The sequence below is a fragment of the Bombus huntii genome, chromosome 8 (assembly GCF_024542735.1).
Source record: "Bombus huntii isolate Logan2020A chromosome 8, iyBomHunt1.1, whole genome shotgun sequence".
NCBI classification, from domain to species: Eukaryota; Metazoa; Arthropoda; class Insecta; order Hymenoptera; family Apidae; genus Bombus; species Bombus huntii.
Window position 1 is genome coordinate 5,193,880 of NC_066245.1, and position 13,621 is coordinate 5,207,500.

Genomic DNA, 13,621 nt, shown 5'->3' on the forward strand with positions numbered 1-13,621 from the left:
GTCTAGGGCTGACAAAGGCGACCGAGGAAAAATCAACACGTTTAATAAAGATTCCCTTCGAGATGCATTTACCTCATAGTCCTGCGTGTCTAAAGGTATAAGAAGATACCAACGTACTTTGCTAAACTTTATTCCTTTATCCGTTTTCTTTCTCCTGTAGCTTCAGCTGACATTATTCGCGAATACGTTCAGATAGTCACCGAAATTAGTCCACGTGTGATCCCAATAATCTGGATTCGCTCTGTTATCCCATGGCAGGTTGCCAGGTAATATCGCAGTGGCGTTTAATTTACGTAGCCTGTCTCGCAGCTCGGTCACGAGGGAAGGATACCTTGAACCCCCAAAAAAATAAGCAAATCGCATCATCAAGCGCGTGTCATCGGTAAAAGAAAGACGTTGAAAACGTTGATATTATAGAAATTGTCTCACTCACTTGTTTATAAGATTATTATCCTCGCAAGGGTCCTGTTGGACATTGAACAGACAAGGCGCCTCCAGCGGTTTGCATAGTGGCAAACTATCATTTTTCGGAGGACACTTAATCATAGCATCCTCCCGAAGCCTGCGAATAGCGTCTGCAGACAAAGTCAAGCCGACGCTGGCCACTGCTCGACCAGCTGTACTTCCGATCACGCCTCCGATATCATAAACCCATTCCCTTCCGGATGGGCCATACCAACCGTCCCATTGACCATTATAGGTAGACCCTTAGAACCCAGAAAATATAATAATTAAATAAAACGAATTCGAATGAAATTGAGAAGTAGAAACCATAATACACGGTAGTTTACCAAATTTTCCGGCCACATGAATTTTTTGTATTCCAAAATATAATCTTCCAATATTTTCTAAATCGAGGTATTGTGATATAATCTACTCCAATACTATAAATATATGTATAATATTTATATTCCAATATTTTCTATTCTAATAAAGAATTTTAACTGATATTATAAAACCATATAACAGTGCTTATTTATTGAACTGTTTCTTTTTTTTTTAACTTGTAACGCTCATATTATATTATTTCGAAATTTCTTCAGGTATCGTTCTGGGATATAAAGAGAAAGGATTAATCGACCGGAAACTTTACCACGCCATTGCAGCTCCTAATTTCCTGATGATAAAGCTACAATTACTTTTTACCCTGAATGTACTTCCAGTCTCCATACGTGATTCCTGCCACTCCAAAGATATCGTCGATATTATGAAGAACCATTTTTCGTGGCGATTCTGTGTCTTCACTCAGCGCATACCATAAGTCCATCCCGTCGATGCTCAAATTAGATGGATTTCCTCCAGCAGCTGTTATAAGCGTTGGCAACCAGTCACTGATGTGAAACAATTGTCTACTCACTCTCCCAGGACGCACTAATCTTGGTGACCATAATAAACCGGCTCCCCTAACGCCTCCTAATAAGGATAAATTGGTCGTTCAATTCTATATTTGCTTTATTTTCTCGCATTGGAAAATCATATACAGGTGAGTGTTCTTTCAGTAATACCTTCCCAGAGAGTGTTTTTTGTGCCTCTCAGAGGCCAATTCGAAGCGGCGTTTAAATTGAAACCGGCCGGTGGCCCGCCATTATCCGTGGAGAACACGATCACGCTGTTTTTTAACATCCCCTTCTTGCGAAGAGCTTCGACCACCTGGCCAACCGACTCGTCTAGCTTGCTCAGCATACCTGCAATAAAGTCATCGTATCGTTTTCTGAAAAACAACGTTGACGCTATTAACGCTGCAATTGTCAGAGTAATCGAGACAACGACTTATAATTTGAAACAATGTATTTTCAAAACTAAGCATAAGTGCAAGCATTCGTGAACGCTTTCGTCGATTTGTCTAGCAAAAGAAAACATCTTACACCAAGCTTCAACGCATTCGTCTCAACTGGAAGACTAGTTACAGAGAAAATTTAGATTCCTACTCTTTTTTTTTTCTTTTTTTACTTTCCATATCACGATGTTATACGAAAGCTCTAGCGAAGAATAAAACGATCCCGAGTTTTCTTTCTAGTAATTTTCTAATTACAGAAATAAATAAGTAAATTTTATTTCTATCAGAAATAAGTAAGTGTCAACACACTTTAGGACGATAATTTTTATTAGTACAAGTTTCATGCCTTAGTCATCGATAATCGTAGTGTTAAAATTATACGTAGATTGGTAAACAAGCGTACTCTAGTTACCAGCAAAGCGCCTACGCTCGTAATTGAAGATATTGGTGAACTTGGCGACATCTTGGTCGGGTACTGGCAGAGGATTGTAAGAATTTCCGGAATGTACAGCCGCGTGAGGTAAATAGAGGAACATTGGACGACTGGCGTTATGATCATTGATTAGTTTCACTGCCTCCTTCGTGAAAATATCCGTGGAATATTGGCCGTGGAGATCCCAGGCTGAATTTAATCCTCTCCTCATGTCTAATCCCCAATATGGCTGCATTTAAATTAAATTGTACAGTATTCTCCTCCTTCAACGATTTAATTTAACCCTTTGGTGGCGTAATTAAATTAAACGAAGAATTTAGAATGGACGGTTTAGAAAATAATTTAAATCTCTTTCTCCTCAAGATTTTCCGCGTTTCTACTGTCAGATACAAAGTACGTAGCTCGATCTTTTACAAGAAACAAATGCGTTACTTTTAATGACGTTTAAAATACACAGTTACTACGGAAAGTATTTGAACGCCGCCGCATTTATTTATTATCGCATTCGTATGATAGTTAATTAGATCCAACAGTAATAAATTTCGTATCGTTTAATAAACTAATGATTTCGTACGATTGCAAGAATTTTGTACGAAAGAAACGTAGAACCTAATGTCAAAAAAAAAAATATCCTAAAAAATCCTTCCTTAGAGAGTTAGGATATGTAAAGATACTTTTGCTGCCATTTTTCTGTATACGTAATACATTAACGTGTGTATAGTATATTTGACGGTTCGTCCGAGTCTCTTTCGGGATACGCTGTTAAAAGATGCAAATTAAATTACTTACACTTTCCACGGCACTATGATCAAAGTAATCATGATGACCGCTCCAAAAGCCAATGTGCGAATCGAATCCTCTATACATAGGCGTGTATTCTTTCGTGTAAAATCCCAAATGCCATTTACCAACGATGTGCGTGCTATAGCCAAGTTCTCGAAGATATTGCGGTAAAAGCTTCTCGTGAAGAGGGAGTCCTCTCGGCTCGGCGCATTTCAGAACCTAATTCCACGCCATGTAACGTTAATTATACTCCGATTTCTCGAACTTTCATAATTAAAAACGCGAACCTTGTCTCGCCGAAATACCAATTTTGTAAGGTCCCGTAATACCAACAGTTAAAGGTCAGCTATACTTTCGCCGTATGTATGAAGTCAATGGAAACAAAGTGAGAAGTAAGCGAGATCGAATAGTTGGTGTAAATAATTTGTAAATATAATGGCGAAAATATAGCAGCGTAATTTTCATAAAAATTCTACAATCCGATAATTAATATCTAATTTGTCTAAAGTCAAACAATTGCTGTCGATAAAGTTAATTATATTATCTTTCGTTTCACTCGTCTGTCAAATATTCGATTTTTAACGTAAATCAGGCAATACAACAACTGACTCAATTTCGTTATTAAAAAATAATTCCGGTTCAAAGATTGTTACAAAACACAGCGACACGGTGTTTTCCTCTCTCCATAGAACGAAACTAGTATTGTCGGAGTGCAACGAACCACAATGGAATTAATGCTTGCGGTTGTTAAATCCTCCTTAGCGCAACATCGTTTTATTTACAAGCCGATTACGCGCTTGAATAGTTAATGACGGAGCCGCGTACCCCATGTTGCATTCCTGTGTGAATGGGATGCTTGCCGGTCATCAAAGCGCTCCTGGACGGTGTGCAAATTGGAGTGACGTAATAGCGGTCCAACAGCAAGCCTGAGTATGCCAGAGCGTCGATATTTGGCGTTGGGATTTGTCCCGATCCGTGAAATCCGACGTCGTTCCATCCCTGTTCGGCGGATTTAATTAAGCGCAACAATTAAAATATTCATCGAACTCTTTCAACGGCAATCGATATCCTTGATATATCGAAGTGTTTGTAACTTGTATGTTGACTTCTATAAATTTCGATAATACAAAAAATGTACAAAGTGACGCAAGTTTTTCTAGCTATATCTCCTCGGGATAATTTATAGGTATAAATAAATAAACGAGTAAACGAGTGTACTTATTAGCATTGGAACTACATCGACCTTCGATATCTAGATGATTGTTTCATTACGTAAAAACACGATTAATATTCAATTATCAAGAGATTAATAACTTACTTCTGCAAGTTCATTTATTGCAAGATGACGGGATAATAATCGTTAAGGTGATTTGAAGAAATAGTCTTTAGGCGAATCGTTGCCACTTTTCTCTACTTTTCAAGTTATGCGATCCGTCGATGTGGCTTCTTTATTTCATTCTTTTCCCATTTTATACCCATAGAACAACGTGAGAAAGTCTCGTTGATAGAAACCTGAACCACTCTGTACACGAAGCTTATAATAGCAAATGAACGAAATGACTGACAGCTCACCAGGTCGTCGGCCAAAATGAAAACGATGTGGGGCTGCACTGCAGCAGCCACGTGACAAACAACGAAAACTGTCAGGTAGAACCACGACGCTGTTCCTCGAATCGCTATCATCCTGTCACGATGCCGGTCGTCCACTCTCAGTCTTTCGTGGAACTGTAAACCGGTTTCCTTGAAGATACTATTTTCGTTCTCGACGATCCAGTTCGCTAAAGAATTGCCTCGCGATCAATGTATCTGTCTTGCAATAATTGACTCGAAAGTTTAATCCTCGTGTCCAACGACTGCTGTCTACACGTACGGAGAGTTTCAAAGCTTCGCACGACACGGCGCCAGCTACGAGTGTATGACGGAGAAAGAAAGCGCGAAGACGATGATGAACGACAGCCGTGGCAAGCCTGTGATAACAGAATGATAAACTCGCGCGCGTAAATGAAAAACAAACGACTCCCTCTCCTCTTTATCCGGAAATCAGCTGAAGAAGCGAGCACTCGGGCCGACGACCGATGCAAAACTGTCCTCGGCTCGTCCTCTTCTTAGCGGCGATGGTGGGGTTGGCCTCCCACTTTGGAGAACCGTGTTCTTCGTCTTTAAAACGTCCGCGGTTGCACGACGATTTCGTGGGTTAGGTCATTGACACGCTCAGGTTGAAACTACATAGAAGTTTCTAAGCAGAGCTCGGTCATAACTTGCCATTGCGTTGGGTTTCTACCCTTTAGCAGAGTTTTCTTTATTTGTGAAGAACGGTCGTGTTGCGTTGTAATTATATGCGAAGCTTGGAGAACGGAAATATCGTGGAAACCATTCTCGTTTCTCGACATGACTAAGTGTCAAGATATTTCTGACAAGAAAGTTCCTGGAACGGGAAATGCAATCTTTGAACAGTTAGAAAATCATACGGGAGGAGAATAAATACAATTTTGCTAATAGACGAAGTATTATGCGATTTTTTTTTTGTAAATAAAAGAGAAAAGAAACAATGAAAAGCAGGAATAAAAATTGTCTCTAAGAAGAAAACGTTACATTTTACTATCAATGGAAGTATTGTGTAATTACAACGTGACACGAGCATTTTTGGTAAATAATGGAAACACGGATGAAAAGTAAAAATGCTACGGTCGAAAATTGCGAGTGATCGTTATCGAGCCATTATTATTTGTGAAAATGGACACAGGTCAATTTAGATGACTATCAGATGGAACAATTGTTAGGAAAATGGTAGGTGCCTAACAGGAAAGGGAATGCTATTCGGTGACGTGAATCAGTACATTGTTTGTCGTTATACCGTAACGATTAATCCCGTGGGACATTGGGACGTATTAAATAAGCACGTAACACGATGTTGTAAAACCGAATCTATTAAGTTGACTCGTGATTTCGTCCGATGGGAATTATACAAAGTTATTGAATGAACAGTGCAGTTTCATTCTTAGCGGCAACAATTAAGTCCGATTAACGTCACTTGACCTAACGTTGCAAAGTGCAACTCCGACTTTGTTTGCCTCGTGCAGTTCGCGCATGATTTTGCAGAAAAAGTAAAGAAGCTTCCGCAACGACCAACTGTGTGTTATTAACCGCGTCTCGCGAACTATGGCTTTGCTTACTTGGAAGTCTTGGAACATTGTCTTATCAATCTCTACGGTGACTGCCAATGCGACCATTGGAAATAAAGTCACTTACAACGAGCTGATTGATAAAACGGTACTCAAGTTATAACTGCAATAAAAAAATAAATTGAAGCTTATGAAATGTTCATGTTATTATAGATCGATGGCTTTGCCGTTAATTGAAAAAAATGGACATTTTGTATGTTTCAATATCGATTAAAATGACGATGTTGGCGACTAAAATGCCGCAATAATTGCTCAGCAGAACTTGAAAAGAAATATGAACTAATTGCCTATACCGAGCGTTCACGGATTTATTAACCAACGTTTGTCTCGTAAAAAGCGCGAGGAGAACGACGAACGGTTGAAAATGAACTACGTATTTGCGATATTTTTTTTCATTTTATAGTTGCATTATTTTTTTAAATGGAAACCTTCCTTCTCTTCGCATCGTAAGAATCGAATCTTCTCATCGTTCTGCGTAAAAAAAGTATTAAAGTGACATAGTTGAAAACTGATCGATTTAAAATACAGTCACAACTTTAATTTTGTAGAATATTATACAGAACTCCTATATTTATATTTTCTTTGTCCTACACGTGATAAATTTTGTAACACCCTGTATATCATGATAATAATTACAAGTGATAATAATTACTTGATAGTTTATATTTTTCAATGTCATTATATGATACACAGGCTCGAAAGGTAAAAGGAATTTCTCTTCAAAGACGATTATGCATAACGAAATTATTATACTATATGTATAGTCGATGTATATATATGTATAATAAATTAATATACATATTATCGTATATTACGTGTACTTTCTTTTATCTATCAAAAATACACGATCATACGAAAAACGCACTTTCAGATGACAATCGTTCGATCATGTACGATGTTCCATGCAGACGACGCTCTTCTATTAGCTGGGGAGTACCATGAATTCTTTCAACGATCTCTACTCAACGATCTACCGGTTGCACTAATCTCCGAATCGAAATCAACGGCGTTCGAGATGTTCACTCTGGGCAAATATTCGTACACGATATACACACAGTTCTCTGTGATATATTTGCTTTGGAAATTGAACCAATTCATCGTGGTTGCATCCTCGCAGCCAATGCTTCAATTGCTTCTGCAAAGGACAAAGGACTCTGGTTGGTCGAACTTTCAGGGTTTCCATATTCTGATAGACAGGAAAACCGAGCAACGCGGCTGTGTGAACGCTTACAATTTCCTGTGGACAGCTTGGGAATACGACAGACTTTCCACCATATTTCTATGCATCGATCCGATCGAAGGAATCGTCCTTTATACTTTTAATCCTTATTCGAGCATCGCGCCTGAAGTTTGGAGGAACGTTGGACATTTCCATGGGCGCAGTGAACATCCTTGGATATTATTGAAAAAGAAGTATAATGGTGAGTCGCTTAACTTGTAGCTAGACCGCGAACTCCGTGTACGAATTCGACGCTATCGACGCTACCGAAGAAGTGGCATTTATTGTTAATTAGACATTTGCCTCGTTGTCCATTTTGAATATTTTCACACATATTTATTAAGTCGTCCGAAAAGTTTCTTTCGTTTTAGAAGGAAATAATGGATGCACAACATTTTCCATTTTATATTATTTTATCGAGTTACCTATGATTCATTTTGTTCTATCAAAATAAATATCACAACATTTTACAGATTAAGTCTCGTGTTTGTATAAAGATGCATCGTTGTAAAAGACGTGTCTATAGAAGAAAGACACTTTCGGAAAACCTAATACATACTGTGTGTATTCCCCTTATGGCGATAAAGTAACAAACTAGCGAATGACTTGGCGATAAACTAGCCAAACGAAAATTTTTATCACTGCGCGATGATAAAATTCATTAAGAAAGTAACAACGTTTAGAAAATAGTGTGAGTATATTCTAAAATGATATAATAAAATGATGATTGAATGTGAAAGATTGGAGAACATGCGAGGACTTGATGTTCGACAAAACGAAAGATCTAACCGGGTACGAGGTCCGAACGAACGCCATATCCTTCGAGCCGCATCTTCAAATAGACCCAACTAAACGAGGCTTGGAACAGTTCTCCGGTGACAATAGCGAAATCCTGAAAATAGTGTTCAAGAAGTTGAACGCGAGCCTTCGCGTGCGTGTGTACACTGGATCTCCGTATACTTTAGGAGGAATTGGCAGTCACGGAACCATGGTGGGAATGATGGCTGACTTGGCTACTGGTGAGGTGGATATAGGAATGAACGCGAGGAGCCTGTATAATACATGGAAGGTCGAGTACGTGTTCCTCCAGTTTTAACCCTCCATAATGCTATGTGACTTGGAATGATAGGCACGCATACGCTGCTGCTCATAAGTACGTAGAAGCTTCGATGAATTTGTATTAGCCCTTTCAGGGTCGTGTCTCCTTTTAGTCTGTGAGAAAAAATTAGTTTTTTATCTGTTATTGATAACGCAAATATATTGCGTTATTCTATATGTATATCATATTTATGGCGTAACAATCGAGCAAACCAAAGACGACGAAGACTCCTGAAATCGCCAACTCTAAATAAACTTTAAATAACAAAACTTATATTAGGTTGTCTGGAAAGTATTTTTCGTTTTTAAAATAGGAGGTAAGTATGAAATATATTTCCTTTGTTAAATAATGCATGATCCTTTCTCTTCTACCACCTTTTGCCATCTCTCCGGGAGTCTCATAATGCCATTTGTCCAAAATTCTTTTGGCTTACTTACAAAATATTCTTCGAGATCGTTTTTCACTTCGTTTTTAATTTCCTCGTCGTACATTAAATGTTAAATTAACTCAAAGAACCGTGAACGATCATGATTCTTCTCTTCTATAAATTAGCGAAATTCTATTTATAATCTAAAACACGTGAACGTTGTACCGAGAGGGACGTTCGAATGAAAGAGATGCATCGAATGTCTAACCATGTCGGAAGAATCTACTTGAAAACGAAACGCAAGGAATTCTCTTTTATATCGATAACAAGATTGCCATGTGTTTTATTGCAGACACACGTATCCTCACGGAGACGACGGTCTTTGCGTGTTCACGCAACGAGCAGGAGAAATATCAGAGTTTACCAAGATCATGTCCTTCCTATCGCCAGTTATACACGCGGCCAATGCTGTCGTGTTCGTGATCGCCCTTCTGGTTCTTACGAAATACCAGGGGTTCGTAAAAGCTAGCGTGAATATAATACGTTTGATGACTTTTGGCGCCGTACATAGATTACCGGGAACCAATTCCACCAGGATCTTCTTCAGTAGTACGTTCATATTGTACTTGATAATGAACGCGCTGCACCAGAGTCATTGGGCTTCGTTTCTTACTATTCCTGTTTCTCTACCAAATATTAGAACATCGGAGGATCTTAAGGTAGTTGTACGATCTTAAGCAAATTACGAATACTTACGGTGTACCTTGTATCGATACTTGAACACCACAGTTTCCCAGCATTTTAAAAAAAATATCGTAGCTGACCGAAACACATACTTTATTCATGTAACACTACAGCCACGGATGATTCATATATTTTCCTGCAAAAAAAAAAGAAAAAGAAATAGCGCACGAAATTTATATTTTGTATAAGTTTATCACAGAGAGACTCTTAATGCAATAGGAAAAACCTCCCGGTTAGAGAATCAATCACGTACTTTACTAAATGACTAAAAGTAGTATTATTAATGCGAATGTTAATGCGAGTCACTGTATATCAATTTATAATTGAGCCGCTTATTTGCAACAACGGCTGACTGCACGAGACAGAATATAAACGATATCGATGAAATCATATAACCGGTGCTTTGGCATTAAACTTGAAAAAATCTGGCAAAGTGGTTTTTGCATTGCATTAAGGAGTGAAGTACTTTAGCCTGTGAAGAGCCGGTTTTCTAATTTTAATATTAACGAAGTTTCATCGTTCACAGAAGTCTGGCTGCCAAATCTACGGATCGATGTTTCACGGTCAAGAGCTTCAGGATCCCGAACTACAATCGCGTTTCCACAAGGACACCTACTATGCTTGCAAGGAGCACGTGCTTCGATCGCGATGCGCCGCCTGCTTAGGTGACTGTCTTCATCATTACATGAGGATCCACAATGAAATGCGCCTTTATCGATCTAGGAAAATACAGCAAAACTCGCTAGTGTTCAAGACCAGAGAGGATTGGCCACTGCTTGCTTCTGTAACGCAAATGATTCGAAGAACGGTCGAAGGTGGAATTATAGAAAAATGGAAGGAGGAGAGTACAAGAAAAACGCGCTGGGCGTGGAAGAAAAGGCAACTGGACAAAAATAAAAGCTTCAAGACTTTGAAGATACGTCATGTCTTGTTCAGCTTCTATATACTGGCGGGTGGATACGTTTTAGGGACTGTGGCTTTTCTTGTGGAGATCTTTATGGGAAGGCGACGAATTGACAAATCCTCAAGAAATCGGAAGCATTGAACGAAAAGTAGATTTTCGATGTTAAAATTGTTGGACGCAGTGGTTTTGAGACGATTTTGTATCCGGAGAACGTGATATCACAGGAGGTGGCACAGTTTCGACGATTCTTGGGAATGACGTCATATTTCAGAAATTTTTCGAAACCAGAATTTTTTAGATTTGGTTCAAAATTTTGGGCCGATTTTTCGAAGTGGCACAATTCTGGCAATTCTTGGAAATGACGTCACTTTTCAGGAACAATCGAGGCGATTCCTGGAAATGACGATATTTTCCAGGAATTTCTCGGAGCCGAAATCGTGAAAATTTGGTCCGATTTTGCAATTTTGTATCGGGAGAACATGATCTCACAGAGAGTGGTACAATTTCATCGATTCTTAGAAATAACGTCACATATTTCTCATTTTTATATTTTTGTTTTTTGGTGAGTTTTTGTGAGATTTGATAGTAAAGCGGATAAGTAACGAGACTGTGAAATGTTGTTAAACTACTCTGATCTATCAAAACTCTTTCTAAATACATTTTGTATAATTTTATTTACAGTAAATAATCTCATTTTTCATTGTATACTCATTTCCAAGAAGATCGTCGTTGCTAACCAGCTGTTGGCTGCTGTTGGTTGCTTCTCATTGCTTGCAGTGCCCTGACATGTTCTATCACATAAATGGCGAATTATCTTTATTGGTATAAGTTATTACTAAATATGTAAACGATAACTTATATACATACTAATTTTATAATTGTATCATGTAATAGCATTGCTTAATAAAAGAATTATTTATTAATTTCACTATTACACATGCGATTGTAAATTCCTTTCACAACAAAAGAGAAGATTGATATTATTTGAATATTTACTGTACTACTAATATTGATATTATTAATTATTGCAATACCTACAAAACTCTCTTTCGCGAATAACCAGTAAATAATTTAACAAATTGGAAAGGACACAAAGGAATTTCTTCGCAAGAGAACAAGATCTTTCGAACGACTAAGAAATATGGGTAACTTTTCGTCAATTTATCAAGGATAATAAAACAAAATATTAATTGATAAACTTTGCTTTTAAAGTTCTCTCGTGTTCCCTAATTTTACCATGAAACGCAAAAATATTGAAACTTTCAAAATGATTCTATTCCTGGTAACATGAAACTAGCGCGATTCCAGCGAATTTCTAAGTTGAACAACCTACGACAATTTCGACTTGGCAAAAACCAGAACACCGAGGGATTACAATCGAAGGCAGTAAATGTGCACAACCCTTCTGACAATCGATCTTGAACAAAGAAGACACAAGCGTGTTAAGCGACCAAAACGGCATAGTGACCGAATTACACTTGCCCAAATTGTACGCCAGCCCGAAGTTAACCGGCTACGCGAACAACACTCATTGCTACAAGTTGCTGCCCCTGGTGGCGAACGGTGAATACGACGTGTTACTGAATATTCAGTACGCCTCCAACAAACCGAACATGACCACCACCTATCTACACGTCAACCCAACAATCAGTATTCTGACCAGGTATCCAGATAACGAGACAGTCTACGCGAGGATCTTGAACTTTATGAATTCTATGTCGTACTGCGAGTTATTTATTATAATTACCGTGTTTATTTTTAAATGTTTTACAAATCGAGGAAAAGCACGCGCTCGTTTAAAAGTCGTACGAGTGGCGTTAAATAATTTTATGTTACATTCCCTGGAAGGTTCGTCCGATCGTGGCGTTTCTTTTATTTACGTTATCTTCGATTACGTTTCAAAGTAATTTATCTTCTTTGTTGATTTCGCCGATTCTTGCGTTATATCCGTAGATTCTGTAGATTCGTGGACACTTTAAGGGCAGCCGCAGTCAACATCTACGCATATGTGTGAATATGAAAACGCCATTTTTCACGATGTACTGTGTGTACTCTCATCATTGATCATTGGGATTCGTATCATGTGAAAAAGCAAAGGAACGTGACTTCTGCTGCGGATAGGTCTTCGAGGTTATCGAGGATAGCTTTCGGCTTGGAAGTTTCACCTTTCGAAACACGGGACAAATGCTTCGTACTCGAGGTACGCGGTGCGATCTGATCGAGAGACGCGTTCAACTCGGTGCTGATGCACTTGTCGCGGAGTGGATTAATAGGATCGTCGGTGGGGGACAAGGTGATGACCAGATACTTGCGCGAGTGCAAGAAGACTAAAGAGGATGAGAAGAAAAGTTAGGATGCGATGAAACTGAAGCAAGTGGAAACTCTGCGTTTTATATTGTGGCTTTCGGACGGTGTGCTTCGACACTGGCATTTTTCACGAAGATCTCCTTACAACGTGGCGACTGACAATGACACAGAAGAAGAAAAGGAGAAAAGAAATTCCCATTTCTCCATTCACTGCTTGAGGTATTCTTAAATAAGTTAAACGAGTGCTTTGACTGGGTGTTGATCACCTTGAATATCTTCGGCGCTTTCAATCGCAATGGAAAAGCTATTTTTTATGGCTAAATGTAGTTTGTAACGTCCTTCTCTGTTGCGGATTATTCGAGGCCAACTTTTAAAGCTCCTCTGAGTATAATCTTACTCACGCGACGGCACTTTCAGGATAACAAACAGGTACTCTTTTTCGTGAGAACGAAAATGATCGCTGTTTATCATAAAATTTCAAAGACGAACAAGGTGTTCGAATGGCAGAATCTCGAATTCGTTTTCGACAACAAACGATAATAATAACTCAGGGCTTTGAAGGGATATCAAAGAATGGATATTAATTGGTCAATATTGTATTTATTTCTTCAGTTTATTTTAAACAATTTGTTCATTCGAAGGACCTCGTAAATCCCCCGTAAAATGAATATGTTATATGTTTCTTTTTACAATTTATATCATATACACAATGATAGCAATAATAATAATAATAATAATAATAATAATAATTATAATTATAATTATAATTATAATAATAAAATTAGTAATAAAATTAATAATAATGA

At 38.3% G+C, this 13,621-nt stretch overlaps 2 protein-coding genes and 1 pseudogene across 2 annotated transcripts; 2 read left to right on the forward strand and 1 right to left on the reverse strand.

Moving 5' to 3' along the window:
* Positions 1 to 26: 26 nt before the first annotated feature.
* Positions 27 to 5,016, reverse strand: LOC126868575 (arylsulfatase B-like). Its single transcript, XM_050624181.1, has 8 exons — positions 4,566 to 5,016; positions 3,819 to 3,992; positions 3,000 to 3,212; positions 2,190 to 2,439; positions 1,506 to 1,685; positions 1,147 to 1,413; positions 434 to 707; positions 27 to 331 (listed from the first exon to the last, which is right to left on the reverse strand). The coding sequence occupies exons 1-8, from the start codon at positions 4,674 to 4,676 to the stop codon at positions 163 to 165; spliced, it is 1,638 nt and encodes a 545-aa protein (XP_050480138.1). The 5' UTR covers positions 4,677 to 5,016; the 3' UTR covers positions 27 to 162.
* A 186-nt stretch (positions 5,017 to 5,202) lies between these two features.
* LOC126868584 (uncharacterized) lies at positions 5,203 to 11,673 on the forward strand. Its single transcript, XM_050624201.1, has 5 exons — positions 5,203 to 6,263; positions 7,047 to 7,596; positions 8,135 to 8,468; positions 9,213 to 9,579; positions 10,131 to 11,673. The coding sequence occupies exons 1-5, from the start codon at positions 6,153 to 6,155 to the stop codon at positions 10,647 to 10,649; spliced, it is 1,881 nt and encodes a 626-aa protein (XP_050480158.1). The 5' UTR covers positions 5,203 to 6,152; the 3' UTR covers positions 10,650 to 11,673.
* LOC126868385 (uncharacterized) overlaps positions 11,650 to 13,621 on the forward strand; it is a 7,643-nt pseudogene continuing 5,671 nt past the window's right edge.